This window comes from Leopardus geoffroyi, chromosome A1 (genome assembly GCF_018350155.1).
Source record: "Leopardus geoffroyi isolate Oge1 chromosome A1, O.geoffroyi_Oge1_pat1.0, whole genome shotgun sequence".
NCBI classification, from domain to species: domain Eukaryota; kingdom Metazoa; phylum Chordata; class Mammalia; order Carnivora; family Felidae; genus Leopardus; species Leopardus geoffroyi.
In genome coordinates this window covers 156,779,759-156,806,266 of record NC_059326.1, presented here as the reverse complement: position 1 = coordinate 156,806,266, position 26,508 = coordinate 156,779,759, and the positions used below count along the sequence as shown (strand labels likewise).

The 26,508-nt window shown below is 36.3% G+C and overlaps 1 protein-coding gene across 17 annotated transcripts in view; it reads left to right on the top strand.

The window, feature by feature from the left end:
- The window catches only part of MCTP1 (multiple C2 and transmembrane domain containing 1), a 534,160-nt gene that overhangs the window by 290,534 nt on the left and 217,118 nt on the right, over positions 1 to 26,508 (top strand). For 8 of the 17 annotated variants that reach the window (XM_045498303.1, XM_045498341.1, XM_045498331.1 and 5 more), the window contains exons 3-7: positions 1,813 to 1,955; positions 10,904 to 10,983; positions 14,922 to 15,033; positions 20,214 to 20,261; positions 24,240 to 24,278. In XM_045498303.1, coding sequence (XP_045354259.1) covers positions 1,813 to 1,955; positions 10,904 to 10,983; positions 14,922 to 15,033; positions 20,214 to 20,261; positions 24,240 to 24,278 — 422 coding nt within the window. The remainder of the gene's footprint in view (positions 1 to 1,812; positions 1,956 to 10,903; positions 10,984 to 14,921; positions 15,034 to 20,213; positions 20,262 to 24,239; positions 24,279 to 26,508) is intronic. The other 9 variants (XM_045498313.1, XM_045498352.1, XM_045498363.1 and 6 more) reach the window with 2 other exon arrangements.

Here is a 26,508-nt window from a genome sequence, read left to right as displayed (position 1 = left end):
CTCCCTTTATATGTGAGGGCACGTTTACCCCTTGCTGCTTTCAGAATTTTCTCTTTATCCTTGTATTTTGCCAGTTTCACTATGATATGTCGTGCAGAAGATCGATTCAAGTTACGTCTGAAGGGAGTTCTCTGTGCCTCTTGGATTTCAATGCCTTTTTCCTTCCCCAGTTCAGGGAAGTTCTCAGCTATTATTTCTTCAAGTACCCCTTCAGCACCTTTCCCTCTCTCTTCCTCCTCTGGGATACCAATTATGCGTATATTATTTCTTTTTAGTGTATCACTTAGTTCTCTAATTTTCCCCTCATACTCCTGGATTTTTTTATCTCTCTTTTTCTCAGCTTCCTCTTTTTCCATAACTTTATCTTCTAGTTCACCTATTCTCTCCTCTGCCTCTTCAATCCAAGCCGTGGTGGTTTCCAATATGTTTTGCATTTCATTTAAAGCGTTTTTCAGCTCCTCGTGACTGTTCCTTAGTCCCTTGATCTCTGTAGCAAGAGATTCTCTGCTGTCCTCTATACTGTTTTCAAGCCCGGCGATTAATTTTATGACTGTTATTCTGAATTCACTTTCTGTTATATTATTTAAATCCTTTTTGATCAGCTCATTAGCTGTCTTTATTTCCTGGAGATTCTTCTGAGGGGAATTCTTCCGCTTGGTCATTCTGGATAGTCCCTGGCGTGGTGAGGACCTGCAGGGCACTTCCCCTGTGCTGTGGTGTATAACTGGAGTTGGTGGGCGGAGTCGCAGTCAGACCTGATGTCTGCCCCCGGCCCACCGCTGGGGCCACAGTCAAACTGGTGTGTGCCTTCTCTTCCCCTCTCCTAGGGGCGGGATTCACTGTGGGGTGGCGTGGCCTGTCTGGGCTACTTGCACACTGCCAGGCTTGTGATGCTGGGGATCTGGCATATTAGCTGGGGTGGGTAGGCAAGGTGCACAGGGGCAGGAGGGGCAGGCTTAGCTCGCTTCTCCTTAGGTGATCCACTTCAGGAGGGGCCTGTGGCAGCGGGAGGGAGTCAGATCCGCTGCCGGAGGTTTGGCTCCGCAGAAGCACAGAGTTGGGTGTTTGCGCGGAGCGAGCAAGTTCCCTGGCAGGAACTGGTTCTCTTTGGGATTTTGGCTGGGGGATGGGCGGGGGAGATGGCGCTGGCGAGCGCCTTTGTTCCCCACCAAACTGAGCTCTGTCGTCCGGGGGCTCAGCAGCTCTCCTTCCCGTTGTCCTCCAGCCTTCCTGCTTTCCGAGCAGAGCCGTTAACTTATGACCTCCCAGACTCTAAGTCGTGCTTGCTGTCGGAACAGTCCATCAGGCCCCTCCGCTTTTGCCCGCCAGACTCGGGGGCTCTGCTTGGCCGGCGAGCCGCCCCTCCGCCCCGGCTCCCTCCCGCCAGTCCGTGGAGCATGCACCGCCTTGCCGCCCTTCCTACCCGCTTCCCTGGGCCTCTCGTCTGCGTTTGGCTCCGGCGACTCCGTTCTGCTAATCCTCTGGCGGTTTTCTGGGTTATTTAGGCAGGTGTAGGTGGAATGTAAGTGATCAGCAGGACGCGCGGTGAGCCCAGCGTCCTCCTACGCAGCCATCTTCCCTCTTCTCTCCTAATTACTATTATTATTATTACTTAGATTTAATAGTATTCTATACTGTCCCTTTAAAATTTAAGGAGAATTTTAGGAAAAAAACCTTAACCTTTATTTTCCCATGTGATAAGCTTTATTTAACTTTTATTCCTTTAAATACTTCCTTATGTTTAAATGAGCTATTCTCTTGCTTCCAACGAAAGGCATGATTAACATGAATCAATCTGTATCTCTTTAACAGGGACAAGTGATCCATACGTGAAGTTTAAAATTGGAGGAAAAGAAGTTTTTAGAAGTAAAATAATACACAAGAACCTCAATCCCATATGGGAGGAGAAAGCTTGCATTCTTGTTGAGCATCTTAGGGAACCATTGTATATAAAGGTGAGCCAGTTATTTGTTTTTCCCTAATGCAATGACATAAAACTTGCTGTTTGATGGTTTTCTATCATGTATCCTTGTCTGATGAGATTTTTCACGAGAGATAAATTCTGCTGTGCACAACTCTAACCTGTTGATGGTGTGACAGAAACGAAATAGAGGGGAGGGGAAGCGTGGGAGCATTTTTCTTCAGGACAGTTCTATTGCCAGTCACGTAGGAGGATTATGGACTCCATCTTCTCCTGTTTGGTGAAGTTAAATGATTTAGCACACTCTGGGAATATATATAAACAAGTCTCCATAAAATCTAGCAAGGAAGAAAGCTTACACAGAACCTAGTCTTTTTGTCCAAGAATTATATCAGGGGATCTACCATTACTGGTTGCAAACAAAATATTTTCCTTCAAAGATGAGAAGGATAAAGATATCCAAAAATGGAAAGAAAAGAAAAAAGAGTGTTTCCTCTCACTTGATGTAGTTTTGTTTTTTGTTTTTTGTTTTTTTAAGAACTTAAGGAGATTCCTTGTTTTGTTTTTTTAAATTTTTTTCAATGTTTATTTGTTTTGGAGAAAGAGAGAGAGAGAGACAGAGTGCAAGCAGGGGAGGGGCAGAGAGAGAGAGGGAGACCCAGAATCTGAAGCAGATTCCAGGCTCTGAGCTATCAGCACAGAGCCCAATGCGGGGCTCAAACTCATAAACCATGAGATCATGACCTGAGCTGGAGTCAGACGCTTAACTGACTGAGCCACCCAGGCGCCCCAGGAAATTTATTTTATTTTCCTACCTAACTTCTCTTTAATCCATGTCTCCAGATACTTTTTCTGTATCTAATTCATATTTGTAGACACTCTTTGTGGTTCCTGTGTTCTGACTATCCACTCAGTGACCAAACCTTTTTCTATTTTTACCATAATAGCCACATTTTGCAACTGGCACTTGAGCCAAAAATCTCATATAATCACTCTTTGAGCAACCTCTAGGCATCCTCATTCCCATCAACTAACTCTTCACTTATATTGCCTCCATTTGTTTCTCTTCTACACAGAAAGGGGAAAAAAAAAGTAATGAGGCTTTTATTAAAATAAGAGCAGAACTGACTGGTCTGAAGGTAGTGAATTACCTCAGTTGAATGTTCAGAGTCAGGTACAGATCCAACTCCTTATTCCACTCTTTCCCCTTCTCATTATTGCACTTGATTAGTCTTAAAATAACCATAGCAGAACAGTTTTTAAGATTGGTGAGAAGAGAATCTTCTAAGGACATAGTTGGTAAGTTTCTAGAAGTCATTATAGGAGAATAGATCCATATTTGCATAAGAAACAGTCTCAGAGCACCTGGGTGGCTCAGTGAGTAAAGTGACCCACTCTTGATTTCAGCTCAGGTCATGATCTCACAGTTCATGGGTTCCAGCCCCACATTGGGCTCCGTGCTGATAGTGGGGAGACTGCTTGGGATTCTCTCTCTCTCCCTCTCTCTCTGCCCCTTCAGTGCTCTCTCTCTCTCTCAAAATACATAAATAAACTTCTAAAATTTTTAATTAAAAAAAAAAAGAAATAGTCTCGAGTGGACATTGGCTAAAGAAAATCAATTAAATGGAATTCATGAACTGTCTTTTAACATATAATGAGTGACAGCATAAGAATTATTAATGTGGCAATATTCATGGCAAACCTTCCTCCCACCAAAGGGAGGATCTTCAGAGTTGGAGATGCTTTTCATCCCTCCTCTCCACTTCTAGAAAGAAATATCTATGTGAGAAAAAAGGGAGTGCCTTTATAATAAAGAACTGAGATAGAAGTTGTAAAAGGAATTAAAAATACATATAAATGGTATGTAAAGGAAATTTTATTTCTAGGGAGGTTTGGAAGAGATAGTTGGGGTAGCTGTGGCCATGGGGATGATGGACAGGAGAGGAAAGCGGGGGTTACTAAGGATTGAACTGAACCATTTGGATCTTGTTTAAGGTCCCTTATGAGAAAAATCATGGAAGGAACAAGATTTATTCTTAATTACTTTTACTGTGTATCTGTTTCTTTAATGGGATATTACTCCACAACAGAACCATGTGGATCTCCAGTCTTTCAAAGGATTAAGAAATAAACTTCTCAAAATTACAGTTAATTTCTTTTGCTATTCTCTTGAGCTTGAGAATGAATATTCATCTCTGCAGAAATCTAAATGTCAAAATGGATATTTGCAAAGGAATATCACAATAGGCTCAAAAATAAACAAAAATCTGTAGTACACAGAAAAAAAAAATGGTGGCAAAAGTTTTTGTTTTGGTTTGGGAGAGAATATGTCCACACATATACTTGTGCCATTGGAGACAGGGATACTACATACAGGCCCAAAGCCTTGGTTAACAACCACTGTATAAGCCAAAAGCTAGGAGAGAGACCCCAAAGGTTGTTTTTGTTTTTTGTTTTTTTTGTTTATTTACCACGTTGAGTTTTCAAAGTACGGCATCATGTAGCCACGACTTAACTTGTACTATACAGAAAAAGATACACAATGAATTATAAAATATTTGTCACTTTCGTACATTTCTACCTAAGAAAAATGATTAAGTAGAAATTATACTGGTCTTTCATGTACAAACATAAAATGACAATATTTTTATGTAATACTTATGCTTCTAAATATGCTTTCGTATTTTTCATTTGATTTTTGTTTTCTATGAAGTGCGTAGGGCATCTTTTGAAAAAAGTCTCTAATTTTTTGCTTTCTTTTTTTCACTTTTTATGTTATCTGCTTTTTGCCTAACCTTGCATACACAGAGACCTAAATCAAATACATTGGTGGAAATATTTTAAGAATTTCATGAACATTGCTTTATTTTCATTGTCTCTACATAGCCATGTGTGATTGACTGACTTGATTTTGATATGATGCCCGTATCCTATGTACTGGGAGATTAATCTTCCCTGAAAGATTTCTTAGGGACTAACTGATTCTGTACTGACAGGCAATATGAAAATGCATCCACGTACTAGATGGTTAGAAAATACTGTCTACAACCCTCCTGTCTGTAGTTAAAGGAAAAAGAAGCTTATATGTGCCCTGTAATCTGATTTCTATCAATGTAAAGGTTACCAAGGGAAACAAAATTCACTTTTGAGCCAAGATTATAAAATCACATTAAAGTTGCAGTGCTTATACCATTTCTAGCAAAAACAGATTTTTCCCTCCAAAAATCTTGGAACTGTCATTTAAAAAAAATTAGACACAAAATAAAAAATAACATACATTCCAATTGGTTAGAATTCCTATAGCTTTTAATTTTAATAAGAATATTCCTTCACTTCCAAATGACTTTACAGTAAGAGCAGATAAAAACAAGTCTATAGGAATGGACTTGAAGTATACTTATAAGTTCGTAGTAGAAGCTGGAGGTTTAAATGCAGTAGTTTTAACTGAGACAAGAGCCACTGGAGCCTGGTCGGTAGCCACAGGGATGCCTGCTCAGGCACACATCTTAGATAAGAGGGTAAATTCAGCATCCATTTCAGCTGAATTGAATTAAATTTTCAATTTTCATTTCACTGACACTATTATTCAAGTTACACAGTGAACACCCAGAGTTATAGTGGAAAAGAGAGAAGTAATATAAAGGGGAAATGGTTGTATAAATTGCTGCTTGTTTGGCCTAAGCACAGGCTAAAAATCTGGGTATTAGATTGGAGTGCTTTTCTAACTAATAGAAAGGTTTTGATAATTAGGAAGGCGATTCTGTTTGGGATCAGATTACTGTGTCTAAGACTGTCATTTTACCAAAGTTGACATTTCCTTAAATAACTCATATATATCCAGGCTTAAGATTTAAAATTGATGGGATGCCTGGGAGGCTCAGTTGGTTAAGTGTGTGACTTCAGCTCAGGTATGATCTCACAGTTCGTGAGTTCAAGCCCCATGACTGGCTCTGTGTTGACAGCTCAGAGCCTGGAGCCTGCTTTGGATTCTCTCTCTCTCTCTCTCTCTCTCTGTCTCTCTCTCTGTCTTTCTCAAAAATAAACATTAAAATTTTTTTAAAAGATTTAAAATTGAAACATTCTTCAGCATGGTTCAAGTTAAGCACCATATTGCTATCTTATGCCAAATTATTTCTGAATAGGTTTTAAGGGCCCTAAATGAATGTCATATACCAATGATAGTCAACCCTGGCTGTACATCATAATTACCATGAAGCTTTTTTTTGTTTTTGATTTGTGTGTGTGTGTGTGTGTGTGTGTGTGTGCGTGTATGTGTGTGTAAGAATCCAGATGTTCAAGTGTCTTCCCTACAGACTTTGATTTAGGGCCTGTATGGTAGAGTCCAATCTTCTGTACTTTTGAAACACAATAGGTTATTCTGATGCACTGCTTGGGTAGGGAGGGGGCTATTTTTCTAGACTTATAAATGGAAACACCTGAGTAATTGGAAGAAAACATTTCCAACCCTAAACCACGCAGCATCCAAACCAAATTATTCCAAAGTTAGATGCTTGTGTCATCTTAGATGTTTTGTGTGGTTCAAAAGTACTTCCTAAATGCATGAATCAAGAATCTCAACTGTTTTAGCAACAACAACAAAAATCAATAGCAAAACAAAACAAGGAAACAAAAAAAAATGTGACTGTACTTACTTTTGGTTTATGGGCAAAGAACATAGGAGGTTACTGAGTCTTAGGAAGATAGAATCTCTGGTCACATTTTCACTATAATAATAACTACCATTTCTTGAGCACCATGCGAGGCACAAGGCCTACTTTATCTCATGTAATCCTCAAAATACCTGACAAATGATTTTCCTCATCCCCATTACATAGGTGAGTGAGACTTAGAGAGATTTAGGGTTTCCTATGTCCACCTAGTAATTATGCAACATAACTTGTATTTTCTACTAAAGATGACTAATTGCAATGGCCCCAGTTAGGTTTTCTTTTTTCTTTGCGTTATAATGTCAGTCCTACAATTTTGAGTTTAATTATTCTTGTATAGTGAAACGGTTATTTTGAAGCTGCCTGAGTATGAAAATGAGTCATGGACATATTTTCTTCATAGAATCTTAGATCCTGGGTCACATTACGTGATCTGGGTCCTGTTCCATACCCTATTCCCATTATGCATCTTTATTCAAAGGCCACTCTCTCTGATTGTTCTCTGAAACATCTTATAAATAGCAGTCCCCATCACTCCCATACCCTGAGATATTTTTCCCCATGGCACTTATCACTACCTTTCATGCATTCATTTATTATCTGCAGCTCCCCTATATGTAAGCCCCAAGAAATCAGAAAATTTGTTCTGTTCACTGCTGTATTTCCAGTGCCTAGGACAATACTTGGCACATTGTAGATGCTAAACAAATATTTCTCACGTAACTGAATGAATAAATATATGAATCATTTGAACTGGCAATTGAAAACTCCACTGAAGTCATAATTACCTTTGGGCATTCCAGTCATTTGAACTAACATATTCCCATTTGTGGGAGATGAGCTTTCTGTTACTGATTTCCAAGAGCATTTTAGCTGGTGTACTCCCTGATGCAATTTTTCAGGGGAGGCAATTAAATCAAGATGCTAAATAAATTCATTTATTAGAATAAAACATTTTTTGTTCTAAACTCACGTGAGAATGAAGAGAGGTGTTATGGAAACCAAGCAACTTTTATCTAATGTTATCTAAGGTTTCCACCTCTCCCAGGAGATGTGTGAAGGCAAGCATCCCATCTAAACTGTTCACATGTGAATTCACAGTGCTTCCCTCACAGTGGGTACCCAACTCATATTTGCTAAATTTAAATGTGTTCTATTCTGAACAGAGTATCTTGCACAACTGAATCTGAATCCAACCTCTTCAAAGCCCCGAGTTTTGGGGGGGAAGTGACATAAACTTTTTTAGCTTTGGATTCCTTATCTGAAAAATGGAAACAACAATACCCTGTTCTCTGAGTTCTATACAACATAAATTTCAGAATCTCCATAATATGTTTAACAGATAGCAGTGCCTAATGGATAGTAAATATTGAATAAACATTAATCAGTGTTCACTGTGCTTGTTGTTATTGCAGTGGGAGTACCTTTTCTTTTTTTTTAAGTTTATTTATTTATTGGAGGGGGCAGGGACAGAGAGAGAGGGAGAGAGAAAATGCCAAGCAGACGCCATGCTCAGCACAGAGCCCGACATGGGGCTCAGTCTCACGACCCTCAGATCACTAACCATGAGATCACAACCTGAGCTGATATCAAGAGTTGGACACTTAACTAACTGAGCCACCCAGGTGCCCCAACAGTGGGAGTATCTTTTCCTGTTTTATCTCTTCTCTATGTTCTGTATTTCTGAAACTTTCCCTAAAGCAATACTCCTTCTGACAGGTAGGTTATAGAACTTGGAACCAAGTCGCAAAGCTAATAATTTCATTAATGAATGGATTCTAGTTGTTACATTCTTTCCCATGGTTATGCATTTACTAATGAATAGGAGGAAACTAAAGTAAGCACCTAACATTAGGACTGGAGGAAAGACTTTCACCGTGAGAGTTAAGAAAGTTCGAATGTTGAATCACCCATTTGGACTGTCTCCTCTAGCCAGTTCACTGGATTCACAGCTCTCCACTTCACATGTATGTGTGTACCCCAGATGTTGGTTGATTATCACTATAGTCCCTAAGAGTTTTAGCTTTAGGGTGATACAATTAGAAGAGATTGCGTAAGAGAAATTTGTTTAATTTTGAGTATAAATTTTATGTTGTAAAATACAGTATTTGTAGCCACTTGCAAACAGTGGGGTGTCCGTTGCCTGAGACATGGCAGTGTATTCATGTGATATGCCACTGGGCACATGACTAGATCTCAGAGGTGTAATTGATCGAGGAGAATATCTATTACAGAAGCACTGTGCTTTCTATAACAAATGTACTCCTGAAAGGTTGTATGTAAATCAAATGACTGTGAATTGAATAATTTAGAAGGCATTAGGGGAACTTATCACTTAAGTAAATCCCCTTATGACTTCAAACTTAAGAGTCCTTTTGTAATGCAAAGTATTTATCTTTTTATTTATATATCAATTTTTTTACATATTAAGTTTTTTTAAATCAAAGGCTATTAATACTGGAGAAAAACCAAGGATGCAGGCTGCTGTACATATTGTTCCCTCTGCTTCAAGTTTTCTAACTACTGAGCCCAGTTGTGCTAAATTCTCTCAGCCTAATGGATTCTCACATCCCGGAGAGATCCATGGTTTGGTTGATCTTTTCAAGAGCTGGCTTACTTGTCCATGCTCATTTACTGCAATGTGCAATACAAAGATTTTCTGTTTGAAAAGATCCAGAAGCACAGCTCCAAACTTCATCTACTAGCATCTTTCTTCCATCTTAAAAGCTTTCCCTGATCTCTATTATTTTTTTTCAAACGCTGTTCTTTTCTTTACAATACTTATCAACATTTGGAATTACATATCACCTGTGCACTTCCTTGTTTAACATCTGTCTCCTTTACTAAACTGTAAGCAATGATGATGTCAGCTTTGCTCACCCCTGTTTATGCCTAGCATATTGTCTGGTACATAATAAATACTTAATCAATATTGACTGAGGAAAGAATGAGTAGCAAAACTAATGAATGGATGGAAGTTAGCCAACTCCCATTTTCTTGGAGTCTTTCAGAAATGGCCCTAATTGATCTAGCTCTGAGCTGTCTCTTCAGCCTTCTTCTTTCCACTCTCCATATTTCTCTCTCTGCTTCAACCACACTGACTTCTTGATGACCCTTGCATGTGTTGGTCATTTGCTGTTTCTTCTGCCTGGGAATGATCTTCCCAAACCGGCATAATCCTTCTCATCATTCTGGTCTCTACATGACACACTTCCTGCACGAGGCCTTCCTGGACTCCCTATCTAAAATAGCAGCTTCCAACACACCCCCTTAGACTTTTGTGTCCACAGTGCTCATCACTGAAGTGTATTTATCTATTTGGGTTTGTATACACTGTCTCAGCTCTTAAATGCAGGGTCCAAGAGATCAGGGACAATACTTTTTTATTTATCATAGTATGAATAAGAACCATAAAAGGCACAAAGAAGATACTGGATAAATAAATAGAAACACATTCTCTTTTCCTTTCTGATTGTTGTTGGTAGTTACATTAATATTATTTCCTAGTCTTCCTTGTGATGATAAAAACTAAATTTGACTTAACCTTAATATGACTTTACAAAATTTTTTAGTAACAACACTTCAATTTTAACTTATTTGTATATTTCAAAAGACATTGTCCTATAATATCACAGAATTTACCTTCAGTGACCTGAAAAACATGAAGGAATTAGAATCATGTACTCATCACCAAGAGCCCACTATGGAAGACCTATTTGTTGAATTTCATACTCACTTATTTTTCCTTCCAGTAACGCTAATATCCCTTCTATAATATGGGGAAAATATTCTAAGCCTGGGTTCCTCAGATTTTTGATGATTTACTATATTTTACTTGATTTTGTTATTCATCTTCCTTAAAGTTCTATTTGATATAAATAACAATTTTAAGTAAAAAAATGCAATTTCCTTTGAATATTTTGTGAGACCCTAACATTTCAAACAAAGAAAATTTTTTTGAAGTTTATTTATTTATTTTGAGAGAGACTGAGCACTAGCTGGGTAGGGGTAGAGAGAGAGAGAGAGTGAGAGCGAGAGAAAGGGAATCCAGAGCAAGTTCTATAGAGTCAGTGCAAAGCCTAATGTGGAGCTCAAACTCACAAAACCATAAGATTGCGGCCTGAACTGAAATCGAGTCAGATGCTTAATCAACTGAGCCACCAAGGTGCCCCTCAAACAAAGAAATTTGTAAAAATATTAGGAAATTTCACTGTTTTTGATGACATAGACAACCAATATTTTATAGTCAAGGTATTTTCATTTAAAGCTATATTGTAATTATTTCTAATAATGCTTTGTCTCTTTGGCTTCTCAGGTATTTGACTATGATTTTGGACTACAGGATGACTTTATGGGCTCAGCCTTTCTGGATCTCACACAACTGGAGTTAAACAGGTAACTTTTGAGCCACTGTTATATCACTGCCTCTTGTTGTGAAGCTGGGCCTGTATAAATAGAGTGACAGCCGATCTGGGTTCTAGACACTGTTCTCTCATTTATTGTTGTGAGCTGTCATGCTAGCCAGCCTTTTTCAAGTACATCTTTTTTATCTACCCAGTGGAAATAATAGCATCTTCCTTGATTGTCTTAATCAACAACAGTTATTTGGAAGAAAAAGTCTAGGACACTTGATCCGTCCCCCAGCACTGTACTAAGCACTAGCAATCTAGAGATAAAAGACAAATTCCTTACTTCCATGTTGCTGATATGGTTGTAGGGGACATAAAGTAGATTATGCATGTAAATAGAAATGACTAGTTTAAGAATCAGGCTACCATACAGGAAATAAAACATGTGCTTTGTCTCAAAAACAGATACTCTCTTATCACCTGAGCCCAAAGACAGTCTAATTTTGCGATCACTGGTGATCCTAGGTTACCAAGGAGTGCCTCAAACATGAAGAAAGATTAGTTGTATTTCCTCAGTCACATTAGTTTATCATTGCTTGACTAGTTGTAAAGCTATAGAATTATTACTAGTATTAGTCAGACCTGGCACCTAATTATGGGCTTATATTTTTTTAAAATGCACTTCAACTGGAAGCTAAGAATTGATTAATACTACAGAAGGAAAAAAATATGTTTTAAAAGGGTCAAGCAGTACTGGGATAGGTTGCAAAGGAAGCTGTGAGATCTTCTTTGATGGTTTTAAGGTGTTTTATGTGATTATGTACGTGATGTGGCAGGAGCAGTGGAAAACAGGGGAGCAGAGAAATGGGCCAGATCGCTACTTTATATTTTAAATGCAAATTAAACAGAAATAGTAGAACCCCCATATGTATCATAGTCAGCTAAGCTTGAGCACACTGGCAGCTTGTTGGTCTTCCAAAAGCCATTTTTGCCATGGACTGGACCAAAGAGCAGACTTTTCTGGACTTCCTGCACGTCCTCTATTCCAGTCAAGAGCTTAGTGCAGGCTGACCTAATGATAGAATGTGGGTGATTGCTGGCCTCCCACTCACCACAGTGGAAGGAAGGTTTCTACATAGTGTTGTTGTTGTTGTTGTTTTTAAGTTTATTTATTTATTTTGAGAGAGAGAGCCCACACGCAAGAGTGAGTGGGGGAGGGGCAGAGAGAGGTAGGGAGAGAGAATCCTAAGCAGGCTCCATGCTGTCAACACAGAGCCTGTGACAGGGACTCTATCTTACAAACTGACATCATGATCTGAGTGGAAATCAAGAGGCAGATACTTAACGAAGCTCCCCAGGCGCCCCATCCAAGATAGTGTTTTATGTCATCCATTACCATGAAGACTGAGCTCCAGCTCAATGGGCTGTGGTGTTCTATAAAGGCCACAACTATTTTCTGTATAGATTTCTGCTAAAGGATATGCAAACCGCTGTATTTAATCACAGAGCATAAATCTCTCTTTTTCCCTATTAAAGATAAATCATTGATGAAAAATAACCTTAAATGGAAAAATGTGGGATGATTAAGAAAATAAAAAGACATTTATCCAAGCATTTGGTGTTTATTTTGCCACTTTACTTATTTTATGTATTTAATCATTCCTTCCTCCCAAAACTATGTAAACACCAAATTACTACTTTTTAAAACCACATGATGGTGTATGCCATTACATTCTGTGTATAAATCAATAGTCCCTAGGTGTAGATAAATTGATAATAATACTAGCCATATAAATACTTATGCTATTCTGTAATGCATTAAAGTTTTACTTTGAGAGAAAATCATCATCATCATCAAGCAATTGCAAATGTTCTTAAATCTTTATCATGTAATCATTATAAAAATATAATAAGTTTTCTTTCAATTTTATATGTACTCATTATAGGAAAATGAACCAAATCAAATTGTAACTCCATATAAAAACATGTATCTATGTATAGTATTTACATACATTCTATAATGCTTAACATGAATTTGTTAAAATGAAAGGAACAAGTTGTTGCTGTCAAACCACGGTGATTAGTTGTAACTAAATTGATATTGGAGCCATTTGTATCACGACTGTTATAACATGTATATTATCAATCTGACTAATTTTTCATGTTTCAGTTAAAACCTCTGACACTGGGGAGCACCTGGGTGGCTCAGCCAGTTAAGTATTTGACTCGTGATCTCAGGGTTGTGAGTTTAAGCCCCGTGTTGAACTCCATGCTGGGCATGAAGCCTACTTAAAAACAAACAAAGAAACAAAAAAGCCTCTGGCATTGGAAAACAGTTCATCTTTTTCATAACATTATTCCTTGACTTTAAGCATCATGTAAAAGTTTCCTACTATTATAATACCTTAGCCTTAAAATGTATCTTTGGTTCGAGAGCCTGGGTGGTTCAGTTGGTTAGGCGACTGACTTGAGCTCAGGTCATGACCTCACAGTGAGTTTGGGACCCAAGTCGGGCTATGTGCTAACAGCTCAGAGCCTGGAGCCTGCTTCAGATTCTGTGTCTCCCCTCTCTCTACTCCTCCCCTGCTCACTGTCTGTCTCTCTGTCTCTCAATAATAAATAAATGTTAAAAAAAAAAAAAACTTTTTTTTAAAGTATCTTTGGTTCTCAATCCTGGTTGTATGGGAGAATCACTTAGAGAGCTTCATAAACAATATAAATTTCCAGACCCAACCTTGATCTATAGAACCAGGGTCATCGTGGGTAGAATTCAGGAATATATACTTTTTTAAAGCTTCCCAGTGGATTCTTATATGCAGCCAGGGTTGAAAATTCTTATTTGGACCAGCTTTCCCCACCAAGCCCTCTCCCCAGTACTAGATTCCAACTGTAGCATTTACTAATTATTAAGCTCTCTAAAGATAATGATATTATCACTGATCTTAACCTCTGGTTTTTACCCAAGATTTAGCATAGTGTGTGGTATTTCATATGTGTTTAATATATGTTTCGTGAATGAAATGAATAAGTCAAGTAAGGGAACGTTCCTAATTTGCCAACATTTAAAGATTCAGGTTTTGTGTCAAATATTCCACAGTCCCTTAGGTTTATTGGGGGTGGAGGGGCATGAACTCCTATTTGTTCAACAAAATGAGCCAAATCAAATTATATATCAAACATATATGTATATATATAGTATATGCATATACACTGTAATGCTTAACATGCATTTGTTAAAATTGAAATATATGTTTAATTGAGATATGGAAATAAGATATTACCTACACATTGTCAGTTCAATGTGTGGTTGGCATTATTTTCTAAAATTATTTTGGGTAATACTGAGTAATTCATAATCTCTTCTTCAGACATACTTAATTCTAAAGCCTTCTAAGTATTCACCAACTTGACCAAGTAGTGGTTTCCTTGTGTTTCTGAATCTAAAAATTGTTTAGGCATAGGTTTAAACAGCCAAAAATATATAGTAGCATTATTTTAAACAATGGACTCTGTTAAAAATAATTACACAATAAAGAAATATATCTATGATGCACATAAGGCAAATTATGTATTATCTTTTCCTCTTTTACCACTCATCTCTTTATTCTAAATCATGTAGTGGTCTGTAAATGACCCTCATTTACTTGTTGGACTCAAATTTATAGAAAATATCTGGCTTTCTGTGTGTTTAGAGATTATAAAGAAGGTACTTGTACATTTCTCTATACTTTTATAGTTTCTTAGCTTTCTAGAACCACAGAAAGGACTGAGACTTACACAGTGAATCCAAGTACGCCCAGTTGGTCCACAATTTGTTGGATAAGAGTGCATTAATGATATTTTAATAACAACAGAAATTGGACCAGGAGCGTAAAAGAAAACAAAATTTATTTTCTTCTTAAAAATAATAAATTGTCAATATAAAATATATTTTTGGCTTATATATTTAATGATGGTGTACAATCTTAATATTGTATGTCATAGGCCCACAGATGTGACCCTAACACTGAAAGATCCTCATTATCCTGACCACTACCTTGGAATCATTTTGCTGTCCGTCATCCTTACCCCTAAAGAAGGAGAACACAGGGATGTGGTAAGTTCCCCCACAGCCTAGGAACAGTGCTTTCTTGTTATCACTTGGTGGAATGTCATGAGCCTTCTTTGAATCCAGAGGTGATAATAAAAAGAAGCAGCATATGAAAATCTGGCCTGTTCTTTGTTTCTGTAAGTATCCTGGGTATCGCTAGTCCCTGTGTATTATATCTTTTGAATTCAAATTTCCTGTTCTGTGCTCCAGATCAGAACGTCTTGTGGTAAATAAGGGACACATTTGCATCTTTTATTATAATTTCATTTCCCAATTTCAGACATGTTATATTGTAGACAAATGGTAGTATTCATTCAGGGAATACATTTGCTACTGAACTGAGTATTTGGAATTCCGTACCGAGGTATCCAGACCCTGATGTTTTGACTGTATTGTCATGCGTACCATCACAAAGAAAATGAGGTGAAATTATAATAGAGTTTCTGCTTTCTGGTATTTGTTTGCTGAATGATAAGTGAATACTGTTCATCTTCTTGATGGGTTTCCATATAGCTGTTACCCATTTTCCAGCACTGGCTGTCTGTACTTCCTTGCACACCATGCTGCAGTGAGAAACTTACAAGGGAGACAGAGGAGCCAATTACTCCAGCATGTTGAAGTGACATTAAAAAATATCAGGTGTGACCTGCATCAGTATGCTGGCCAATGCACTTTCTGCCACAGTTTACTGGAGAGTCCTCATTAGACTCAATGTGCTTTCATGTACCGGGAGCTGCTCTCACAAGTTTTGATTATAACACATTTTAGGAGTAGACATAACTATTTGGGCAAGTTCACATACCCTCCTTTAGCAATGTATGTATTGCTGTCTTCAAATAATGCATGATTAAAGTTGGTTTATGTTGTCTGCTGGAAAGGTATTCTTGACATTTTTTCAGGAGACTATAGATTAAAATAGTGAATCCCAACTTCAAATTTGGAAGTGTTTTAAACTCATTGGAAAACTCACCCTTTTCAACAAGTATTTTGCTCTACCCTTTTAAAAAATTAAACAGTGAGCACACATTTTCATACGCTGTGTTTGCTAAGTATGATTTAAGTATCCATACTTAATTCAGTGAGAAGTACATTTCTCTTTCTAACAAGGACTACCAGATACCTACTGTGAGAAGTTAACACAGTAAAAAAAAAAAAAAAAAAAGTGTGTAAGTGTGCATATGCACAGGCCCATGTGTGCAAAAGGAAGGGTAGGTGAGGACTTTTTTAACAGAGAATATTTAGAAATAGAAACCCATCATTGTAGAAATCGCCAATTCAGAATACCTTATTTCACCTAGTGGAAGCCAAGGAGTATATCCTAGCTGGCTAATCCATACACAGGAATAAATTATAAGTGTTTATTTATTGCTTTATTCAAATAATGCTAGTACTGACCAAACCTACTATAAGCCAGGTCCTATGCTAAACCCATAGGATACTATAGAACTTATATCCAGTGGAGAACTCAGGGATCAAATCATTAGTGAAGGAAATTTAAAATGACAACTGTATTGAGTGCCATGAAAGAGAGGTGCATGTTGTTGTTAAGAGGGAATGTAGTAGAATTTGTTCTAGTTAAGGTAGCAAGAATTCTCTAAGGAAGCCAAATGAGACCTGAGGTCTGAAGTGTGAATAGGAGTTAATAAAGCAAAAACCAGGAAGAGAGAAGATATTTCAAGCAGAGGAAACAGCACATGCAAAGGCCCTATGCTGCACTCCAGTAATTGAAAAAGTACTGGAGCTCAGAAAAGATGTATGCAGAGGAGAGTGTGGGAGATCATGGTACATGACGACAGCGGACAGGAGATGCCTAGACCATGTAAGGACTGTTGGCCATGTTAAGGTTGGTGGTGATTCTCCAAGAGTCTATGAATAGGAAGTGGCATAATCATATTTGCTTTTTGAAAATAGCTGTGTGGCTGCATTGTGGAAAACAGATGGAAGAATGAGAATGGACACTTGGAGACCAAATAGGACTAATTATGTCATAAATCCTGGGGGAAGATGATGGAGGTTTGGATTAGCATTATCAGAGATAGAGATGGAAAGAAATCAGCAAGTTTACTGGTGAGAGATAAAATCAACAAAATTTAGTGATAGAATATTCTTGTTTGGGGTTCTTTGTTATTTTAATGAGGAACAGCACTTTATAAATGAAAATACCTAAGTGCCTGAGGTCATATATATCCCAAATTATTCTACTGGCAATATTATTGGAAGTTAAAATGATATGGTGGCTGGTTTAGTTATTTGGGTGATTTGATGATGGAGTGTCTGCTGAATTTTTGCATAAAAGGAATATTTATTAAGTGCTCTAACATCAAACTGACGGTTTGAGAGATCAAGCTAGTACCAAGAGACCTTATGGTGAAGCTGCTGAATTGCTCTAAACTGCACAGAAATGAGTGTCAGCACAGGCAAAATGTTTTCTTTAACATTTCTTGTAAAAATCTTCCAGTCTCCATAGCTGCTCAAATTTATTATTTCAGTTCAATGTCCATTTAGACAAATATCATTTAAAGGTATTACAGTGCCTGATTATTGATCATCAATGATTTATCACACATGAATGGGAAGAGAACAGGTGGGTTACATGAAGCAGTTGCTCGTCAAAAATCTGGTATGATTCATCTTTTCTTCCTTTTCCATTTTCCTCATTGTACCTTTCCAGCCCCATTCACCCTTAACACAAAGAGCCTTTCCTGAAATCTTTGTGCCATTTTCTTGATTCAAATCCCTGCCTTTTGCTACTCCAGCTTTTTGAAAGAAATCCTTTACTGCCAAGTATTGTTCATGCACTGCCTTACTTCATGCCCTTGCCTTCAGAGTTCCAAATAGCACTGAATTCATTCTGCTGTGGCCAGTGAAAAATGATGTCTTCTCCCCTCCCATACTAACATTGACTTTCACCTGAGAATCAAGTAGCTTAGCTAGGGCTCAGTGCCTCAGGAAGGCACAACCTGTTGCAGCCTGTATCAGAGCCAGCTTCTGGCTGGTGACCACACTGACCTCGGTCATGCCTGAGGAATGGAGACAAGGGTGTCATTATCCAGGTGTCAGGTTGACTGCACTTGCTCTTCCTTGTGGGTGTGATTAACAGCTGGGAGCATGAGGGTGGTTGCAGAGAAGCCAGGGTAATTCTGGTGGCATCCCCAGTATCCTGGCTAGTCTGATGTCCTAGATTTGAATCAGGGTTTCTAAGCATGTGCTTACAGGATGAAGATTTCTAACAAAGACATAAATTTGCTTCTGTTTGCTTGCTTGTTTTGGTCTATATAACAATTGTATAGTTATTTTATTAAGATCTCTAAAACTGTTCAGCAACACTAATATGAGATTTTGAAACTCTGAACAAGGACCATTTGTTGGCTGGGCAGGGATCAAAAAACATTTATTGACTCTATAAGCATTGTGCCAGGTTCTATAATGTCTTCTTTATTCTTCTTCTAAGTGTTCGGTGACATGTGTTTATTTCTCTAATTAAATGGAAACTCCTGATGAGGGACTTTAAAGCTCTCCAATGAGCACCATATGTTCTGCCACTGGTAACCTCTGTCCCAGCTATACAAACTCTGGCAGATCTCACCTTCTCTCGAGTCCAGGCTTTCTTCACTGTCATTTGCCCTACCTAAATTACTTCCCATCAACTCCATTCTCTATCCTATCACTTCTGGTTTAAAAAAAAGTATATATAAATTATTGCTTCTGATGATCTTTTTTTTTGACGACTGCATTCAAAACCTAGTCCAGCTTTCTGTACCTAGTGGCTGTTCAATGAGTTGCAGATGAAATTCTATGAGGATTTGAGGGGATACTTCAAAGGTCCAGGGAAAGGTATTTTAAGATTTTTTTTCTTACTTCAGTATTTAAATCCCTGAGATTGTCACAAACAGTATTAAATAATTATTTAATTTCCTTTTGCATTCTTAAAATTAGTACCTTAATGATAATCTGCTTAAAATTAGTCTGTGTTGCTCTATGAAGATATTAATAACAATGCATTAGAAGCATGTCACTGTATTTTTCTTTTTGTCACATGTCTAGCATTACCCCAATATATTTTCCTGGAATATAATTGAAGTTTTTTATTAAAAACAATCATGGATCCAATGTATCTTCAACTTGAATTTTTGTATGCTTGAAATATATATTATATTGCTTAAGTGAAAATGCTATTGTGAAATTTACAAATTATCCAGGAACAAATCTTATTTAGAAAAATTCAAACTCAAAATATAGCATACCAGAAATCAGTTACTAAATGCCTCACAGTTCCATATAATATCTAGCATAATATATAGGGAAGGAATAGAGGATGATTTTTGCATTGATCCTCACACAGCAAAATTTTAAAAGTTCTGTTCTCTTTGATTATTAGCACATAAATCATCTATTTTAAGCTTTTGGGATTTAAGATTTTAGTCTAAGAATTCCATATTTATTCTTATGCCTATATTTATAAAACTTTGCTAAATATTTTATATGTGTTAAAATAGAGAATGGAAGACAGGAGTTTTCAAGAGCCATTAACAAATAATGTCTAACAATCAAATAGGAAGTAGAACATTAATGTTAAGAAAATGCTATCAAAAGTAGGAATAAATTAAGTGTAAATACAGAGTACTTAGCATCAAAAAGTGCCAAAGTTTCTAAATCAGTTATCTTGCAAGTTTTTTATACACTGTTAATACTGACACTACATTCCATGAATAATGCAGTTGGGATGATTTCTCCTTGTGTGGATTGCCAGTTCTGGAAATCAGTAAAACTGAAGAATGAGTTGAAAATCCTACCAGCCTACTGAATCTACTAAAGCCTCTAAAACATGCGGTGTCTAATTACAGCAATTTGAAGAGTATAGTATGAGTAATAGCAAAAGTATTTCAAAATTGCTTATATTAAAATCTTGTCCATTGAGTTCATCATTGAGTCTTTTAAAAAAATATCAGATGTGAACAGATTTATATACATTTTTTTTTAAGTTTCCAGCATTGTGTGTATGAGAAACCAAAATCTTCGTGGGGGGCAGGGGCATGCTGATGAATTGCATGATACAACTGTCATTTCTGTTTCGAATGCATGTCTTGTTTTTGAGCCTACGAAAGTCTGTAGCGCATACATGTGTGTCCTGTATATGGTATTTTGGTCTGATAGTGTGTTTGAGTTCTTTCTGGCTCTTTTTCTAGCAGAGTTCAATCCACAGCTTTCTTCATTGGAGAATTTGTGAAATAAAAGTGAGTTAATTTGTGTTACACACTCCTAGACCTACAAATTGCTTGGCTAAAGCTAAAAAATAGAAGATTATAAGAAACATATGAATTGACTCTTTGGCGAATTAAATTTTTTTTTTCATGATGGTTTATTTTGCTAATTTTTCTGAACTATTTTCATAGCTAACATTTTTTTAAAAACACTTATAAAAAATGTAATGTTTTATAAGATATATACACTATATTGTCTAGCTATTCTGTGATTATTTTTTTATATCTGTGGTAACCATGTAATTGCCTGAAAAATATCACTACAACAAAAAATAAAAGCAAAAAATGGATTCAGATTGTAGAATCTCATAAAAACATAATCAGTTCTGCAGCTCTATCACAGGCCATATTTTTACGTTACTTAATTCTTTCACTGGCTTCAAAGAAAGTTGAGCTGTTAATGAAGAATTTTGATAATCCTATAATAATATTAGATAATGATGCGTTCAAAAACAAAATTCATATGTTTCTCAGCTTAAATTAAGATCATAGAGCAAAAAATAAATCTTATTTTTCTATAATTTGCTTTATCTCCTATCTTTAACATTCCCCAATCTTTCTTCTCTAACATGTCTCATAGTTTAATAGTATGTTTGTTAAATTCACTTTTTTAAAACTTTTCCCCTGTTTTCAGCTTTATTGAATCTAGCTTAACCCAAATATCTAAAAAGAAAAAGAAACTTAGGAGTAGGATGCTTAAACACATTGTTTATCCAGTTGGCTTGGCTCAAGAAGCAGAAATTTCGTTCTAAAATCCAGGGACCATTTTATTTCACCATACACTAAAATAAACTCAAAATGGATTAAAATCTAAATATGAGACCTGAAACCATAAAAATCCTTGAAGAGGGCATAGGCTGTAATGGCTCTGATGTCCGCCGTAGCAACATTTTTCTAGATATGTCTCCCAAGCCAAGGGAAATAAAAGCAAAAATAAACCATTGGGTCTACATCAAAATAAAAAGTTTCTGCACAGCAAAGGAAACAATAAAACTAAAGACAGTCTATGGAATGAGAGAAGATATTTGAAAATGACATATCCTATAAAGGGCTAGTATCCAAAATATGTAAAGAACTCAACACCCAAAAAGGAAATAATCCAATTAAAAAATGAGCAGGAGACATGAACAGACATTTCTCCAGAGAAGACATACAGATGGCCAACAGACACATGGAAAGATGCTCAACATCACTCATCATCAGGGAAATACATATCAAAACTATAATGAGATATCACCTCACACCTGTAAGAATGGCTAAAATCAAAAACACAAGAAACAAGCATTGGTGAGGATATGCAGAAAAAGGAAGCCTCTTGCACTGTTGGGAACGCAGTGCAGCCACTGTGGAAGACAGTTTTGAGGTTCCTGAAAAAGTTAAAAATAGAACTACCCTATGATCCAGTAATCATGTTGCTGGACATTTACCCAAAAAATACAAAAGCACTAATTCAAAGGGATACGTGAACCCCTTGTTTATAGCAGCCTTATTTACAATAGCCAAATTATGGAAGCAGCCCAAGTGTCCATTGATTGATGAATGGATAAAGAAGATGTTGTGTATATATATGCACAATGGAATATTACTCAGCCATAAAAAAGAATGAAATCTTGCCATTTGTAACAACACAGTTAGGGCTACAGAGTATAATGCTTAGCAAAATTAGTCAGTCAGAGAAAGGTAAATACCACATGACCTCACTCACATGGGAAATTTAAGAAACAACACAAATGAGCAAAGAAAGAGAGAGAAAGAAACCAAGAAACACTCTTAACTGTAGAGAACAAACTGATAGTTACCAGAGGGGAGGTGGGTAGGGGATGGATGAAATAAAGAATGGGGATTAAAGAGTACACTTATTATGATGAATTAATTAATAATTTAAAAAATCTAGGCACATTTTGGGGGTCACTGGATCTAATAATAGAATTCTAGAAACCAAATCAGGAAAATAATGAATTTGTTCCCACAACTGCCAAATATTGCATATTTATACTTTGGGAAATCATTAACTTTTTGTTTGTATCAGTGTCCCAGTCTGAAAAACGATACCTTGCAGTCTATTTGTAAAGCCAATTTTGAGAGACAGAAAAAATACAGACCCTATAGTTTGCTTTACATCATGAAGATTTATTTTATGCCGTGGCTCTGAGTCAAGGGATGTGGTTTCGAGCAGCAGTAGTAAATCTGTGTAATACTGAGTAGTGTTGCCTTGAGATTCAACTCTTCCTCCTGTTCTTAGCTCCTTTTTCGCAGTATACCATTTCTTACAGAATGGAATTTTAGGAGATCCTTAGAAACTAGATGATGATAATAAATGGCCATGAGTTACAAGATTTTGCTTATTTATTTATTTATCTTAATTATTCTCACTTGATTTGACTGAAAACATTGTCTCTAGGAATTATCATTCTCTGTTCACTGAAACTCTGCTTTCTCAGAAAGTTGAAGATTTATTGTCTGACTCCCAGTGGTGGAGGTTTTGTTAATATGGCATGCCACAAAAGTATTTGGTTTCCAATTGCCTTTTAGTGATGATGGAGAAGGTGTGGTGGAGGTGGTGGTGGGAGTGATGATGATGATGATGATGATGATGATGACAATAACTCACTTAAGATCAATAACAAACATTTATTACATGGCCACTGTATGGACACCTCCACAACCCAATGGTAGGTTTGGTTGCTTCAAAATAAATTGCACGTTAGTACTTAGAAAACATATAAAATATTTCTATAATAGTATTTGATAATAATGCTTTGCCGTTTCCTGGCTCCATTCAAAATAAAATAGGGAATTATTGTAACCTTAGGAAATCCACTAGTCTTCCATATTTTGGTCAATATTTAACACAGGGGATATATAGGGAAAATATAACCTATAAAAGCACTATCTACAAAGAAGAAAAATGAATCCTTATCTTTGACAATTTCATGTTTTTCTCTTTTCCTGTCCTAGAACCTTCACATAATTCTATTTTCTTGGTTTAGGCCAAAGGTTGTCTTCTATACGACTTAATCTTTTATTAAAATTTTCTTTTGTATTTTTGTGATTTATGAGTGGTTTTTGAAATGGTCCTGCTTTATAGTGAATTCTGCTGAAGGAGATACAGTTGTTAAAGGTACCAGTGTGCCTCTTTAATATACAAATATGACAAGCACTTCAAAAGGTATATTCTTTCTCCAAATATTCCCTATTCTCCACTTCATAAGCATTAAAGATAATGATAAAGCTAAGAGAGGGCAAAGAGGTTAATCAGGAAGTTAATACCACAGTGTTCACTGAGAAAAATTTAAAACTGGGGAGTAAATAAAATATCTTTGGATTTTTATGACTTACTTTATTTAAGAGACCACTGATCTTGGGCACTCATTACAAATTTCCATTAACCTTAAATAAAACTTGTAGCCATAAATACTTTTTACTATGGCACACACAGACAAAAAAAAAAAAACTAATTTAAAGGATATGTTATGTAGCATTTTTCACATCTGAAAGCATTTTCACATTTGAAAGATTAATTGGAAGCAGAGACAATTCTAAGATGCCACCAAAGCAACAGGCTTTTGAACATGTTTGAAGAGACAAGTTACCTGGTCGAGTCAGTACATCCTCAACCTCCAGCACCAAAAGGAACCGTTGCCAATCATGAGATGCAATATTTTTTTTTCCCAGCCAATAATAAGATATTTCAAATTTTCCATTCTATTTAAAAAATACCGTCTCATTTCTTTATACAAAAGAATAAAGCAAATGAACTCTCACCAGAAAGACTGCTTGAATGTTAAAGGTGCTTCTTCTAGCTGTGTGTATGTGATGAAAACAATTTTGTCTTGTATACTGGTTGCTGGAAACTGCTGTTTAAATGTTAAGCTTCCTCTAGAAAACAATTGGCTGCCCTATTCTGTACTTGAGTGATAAGATAATGAAAATGCTTTATTTCATTTACAGACAATGCTAATGAGGAAGAGTTGGAAAAGATCAAGTAAGGTAATGGCTTAGCATGTGATCTTTCAGCTTTTCTTGTTGAGAAGAACTATCAGCTGCATTTCCAAATCTCTCTCATACCTCTTCAAACTGTACTACAGGATTTCATCACCCTTGTTCTTTTTTTCCCATAACTTCAAGTAAATCACGTGATGCTTTTTTTAAGTAACTAGAAATCACACTGATCAATCACATCCACATCATCCTCTTGCTAATGCCTGGTCACTTCTCAGCATCTGGTTTCTGTTGTGTGTGCCACAGGGTCTAGAAAATGTCTTTGCTCCCGATCAGGAATAAAATGATGGGGTTAGGGTAGGGACCACTCCAGAGAGAAGGAAGATCCATGGAACTCACTGTCTTTGTTCACTGAAAACTAAATGTGAGGCTTTCTAAACTCAAAAATTCCTCTAGGGCTACATCTGTGGAGCCTGTAATGAGAAGAGTTTTCCATCATTGCCTCTTCTCACTTCGAGAAATAAATGACTCCTGGGAGTGAGAAGAGTTTATGGTTCCTGTAACTTACAAAGTCCTTGGTCTTCTTATAACTTGTATCTAAGATACAAACTAAACTCTGTATTTGTTGAGTGGTGGTACCATTCTTGGACACAAATAAATATCAAGATGAAACTGACATTACTCCTTGAAAGAAAGGGATTTTATTTCTAAAGATCTTTGTTCAAATTTCCATTTAAAAAGTCAGCACTCATTTTTAAGTGTGAGTAATTTTTTTAGACCCTGGAACATGACAATCTTTTTTTTTTTTTTTTTCATTCTGATTGAATCATGCTATTACTTAAATTTGTCTTTAATTTTGTCATTTTTATTACTGTGAATTAAGAAAATATTTACATCAAGATGTTTTTGTATTTATGGTAATGTATTAATTTGCTATAACAAGTACTTCTTACTGTACAGTTTCTTCTCAATTCTTATAGTATTCATGACAGAAAGATAACTTGGCTCACAAAAAGGTCAAGGCTACATTAAAAATCACCATTACATTTTAATAAAGCGAAAACCATTTACTAAAGAAAGTTGCTGAATATTTCTGACTTAGTATTCACTGTGTTTTTTATTGACCAAAATAAAGTTTCAAAAAGTCTTAAAGAAATATTTGCACTGTTCATGTTGGTATTACATATTTTTTGTAATTATACTTCAAAATTAGTATTCTATAAAAACATATATTTTTTGAAAGTTGTGTAATTTGGCTTTCCTTATTCTGTGTCTACATTATGACACAGCTGGGTAAAAACGTTGTAATTCATTAATATATATCAATATTTCCTGTTCCAGATGCAGTTAAGGTGTAATGCTAGAGCAGGATATTATATAGTAGTTAGTATTAGTTAGCAAGAATGATGCATTTATTGTAGTATAAAAGAAAGAATAAATATAAAGATTCTTCTTTAAATAATTTATTTAATTTATATGTAAATTTAATTTGAATAATTAAGTAAATATAAATCTGCATCTTTTACTTTGGTCTACAAAAAAATAAAAAAGACTAATAAACATCTATTCAACACTATTGTTACTTCTAAAATTCTGAAAATTCTAATTTATTATTAATAATTCATTTGTACATTCAGACTGGCTTGCCATTTTTCTGGCTTGCCATTGAAGATACAGAATTCCCTGTGTCTAGCTTTGCATTTACTGGGGTAGTTGGCAGATTATTTTTAGTTCGAATGGTAATATGGTTTTGGGGTTTTTAGCCTAAGGGATTTTCCATTTTATAAAATTTATTGGGGATATTGAGTGCTGAGTAAAGGAAAATCAGTTCACTCATTTGCTTTTTTTTTTCTATGAGAACATACTGAACACCTGTTAATTCATTCAATCATCACTGTCCCCTGAAACATTTGTCATATTCATCCACATTAGTGTTATAAGAACAAGGTGTTAAGTTCAAAATCAAGGGAAAGTTTGTAACTTCATTTACCACACAATCCATGGTCCTTCACACACACTGAAATTGCTTCCCCAGCTCCTTCCTTCAGGAATTAATGGAGGAAGAATGATGTTCAAGCAAATTGTGCTTCCCAAGAAACTAAGGGATAAGTGGCTGTACCATGTAGCTTTATGTATTATCATGTTACTGTTTTGTGGAAATGTATCCCTTTTCTAATTATTTCAATCTTCTCCTTCAAGACCCTGTGTCTAAGATTTTTTTTCCTCTTTTGTTTTTTGTAAAAGGATATAATTTATTTGCCTTACAGTCAAATACAGG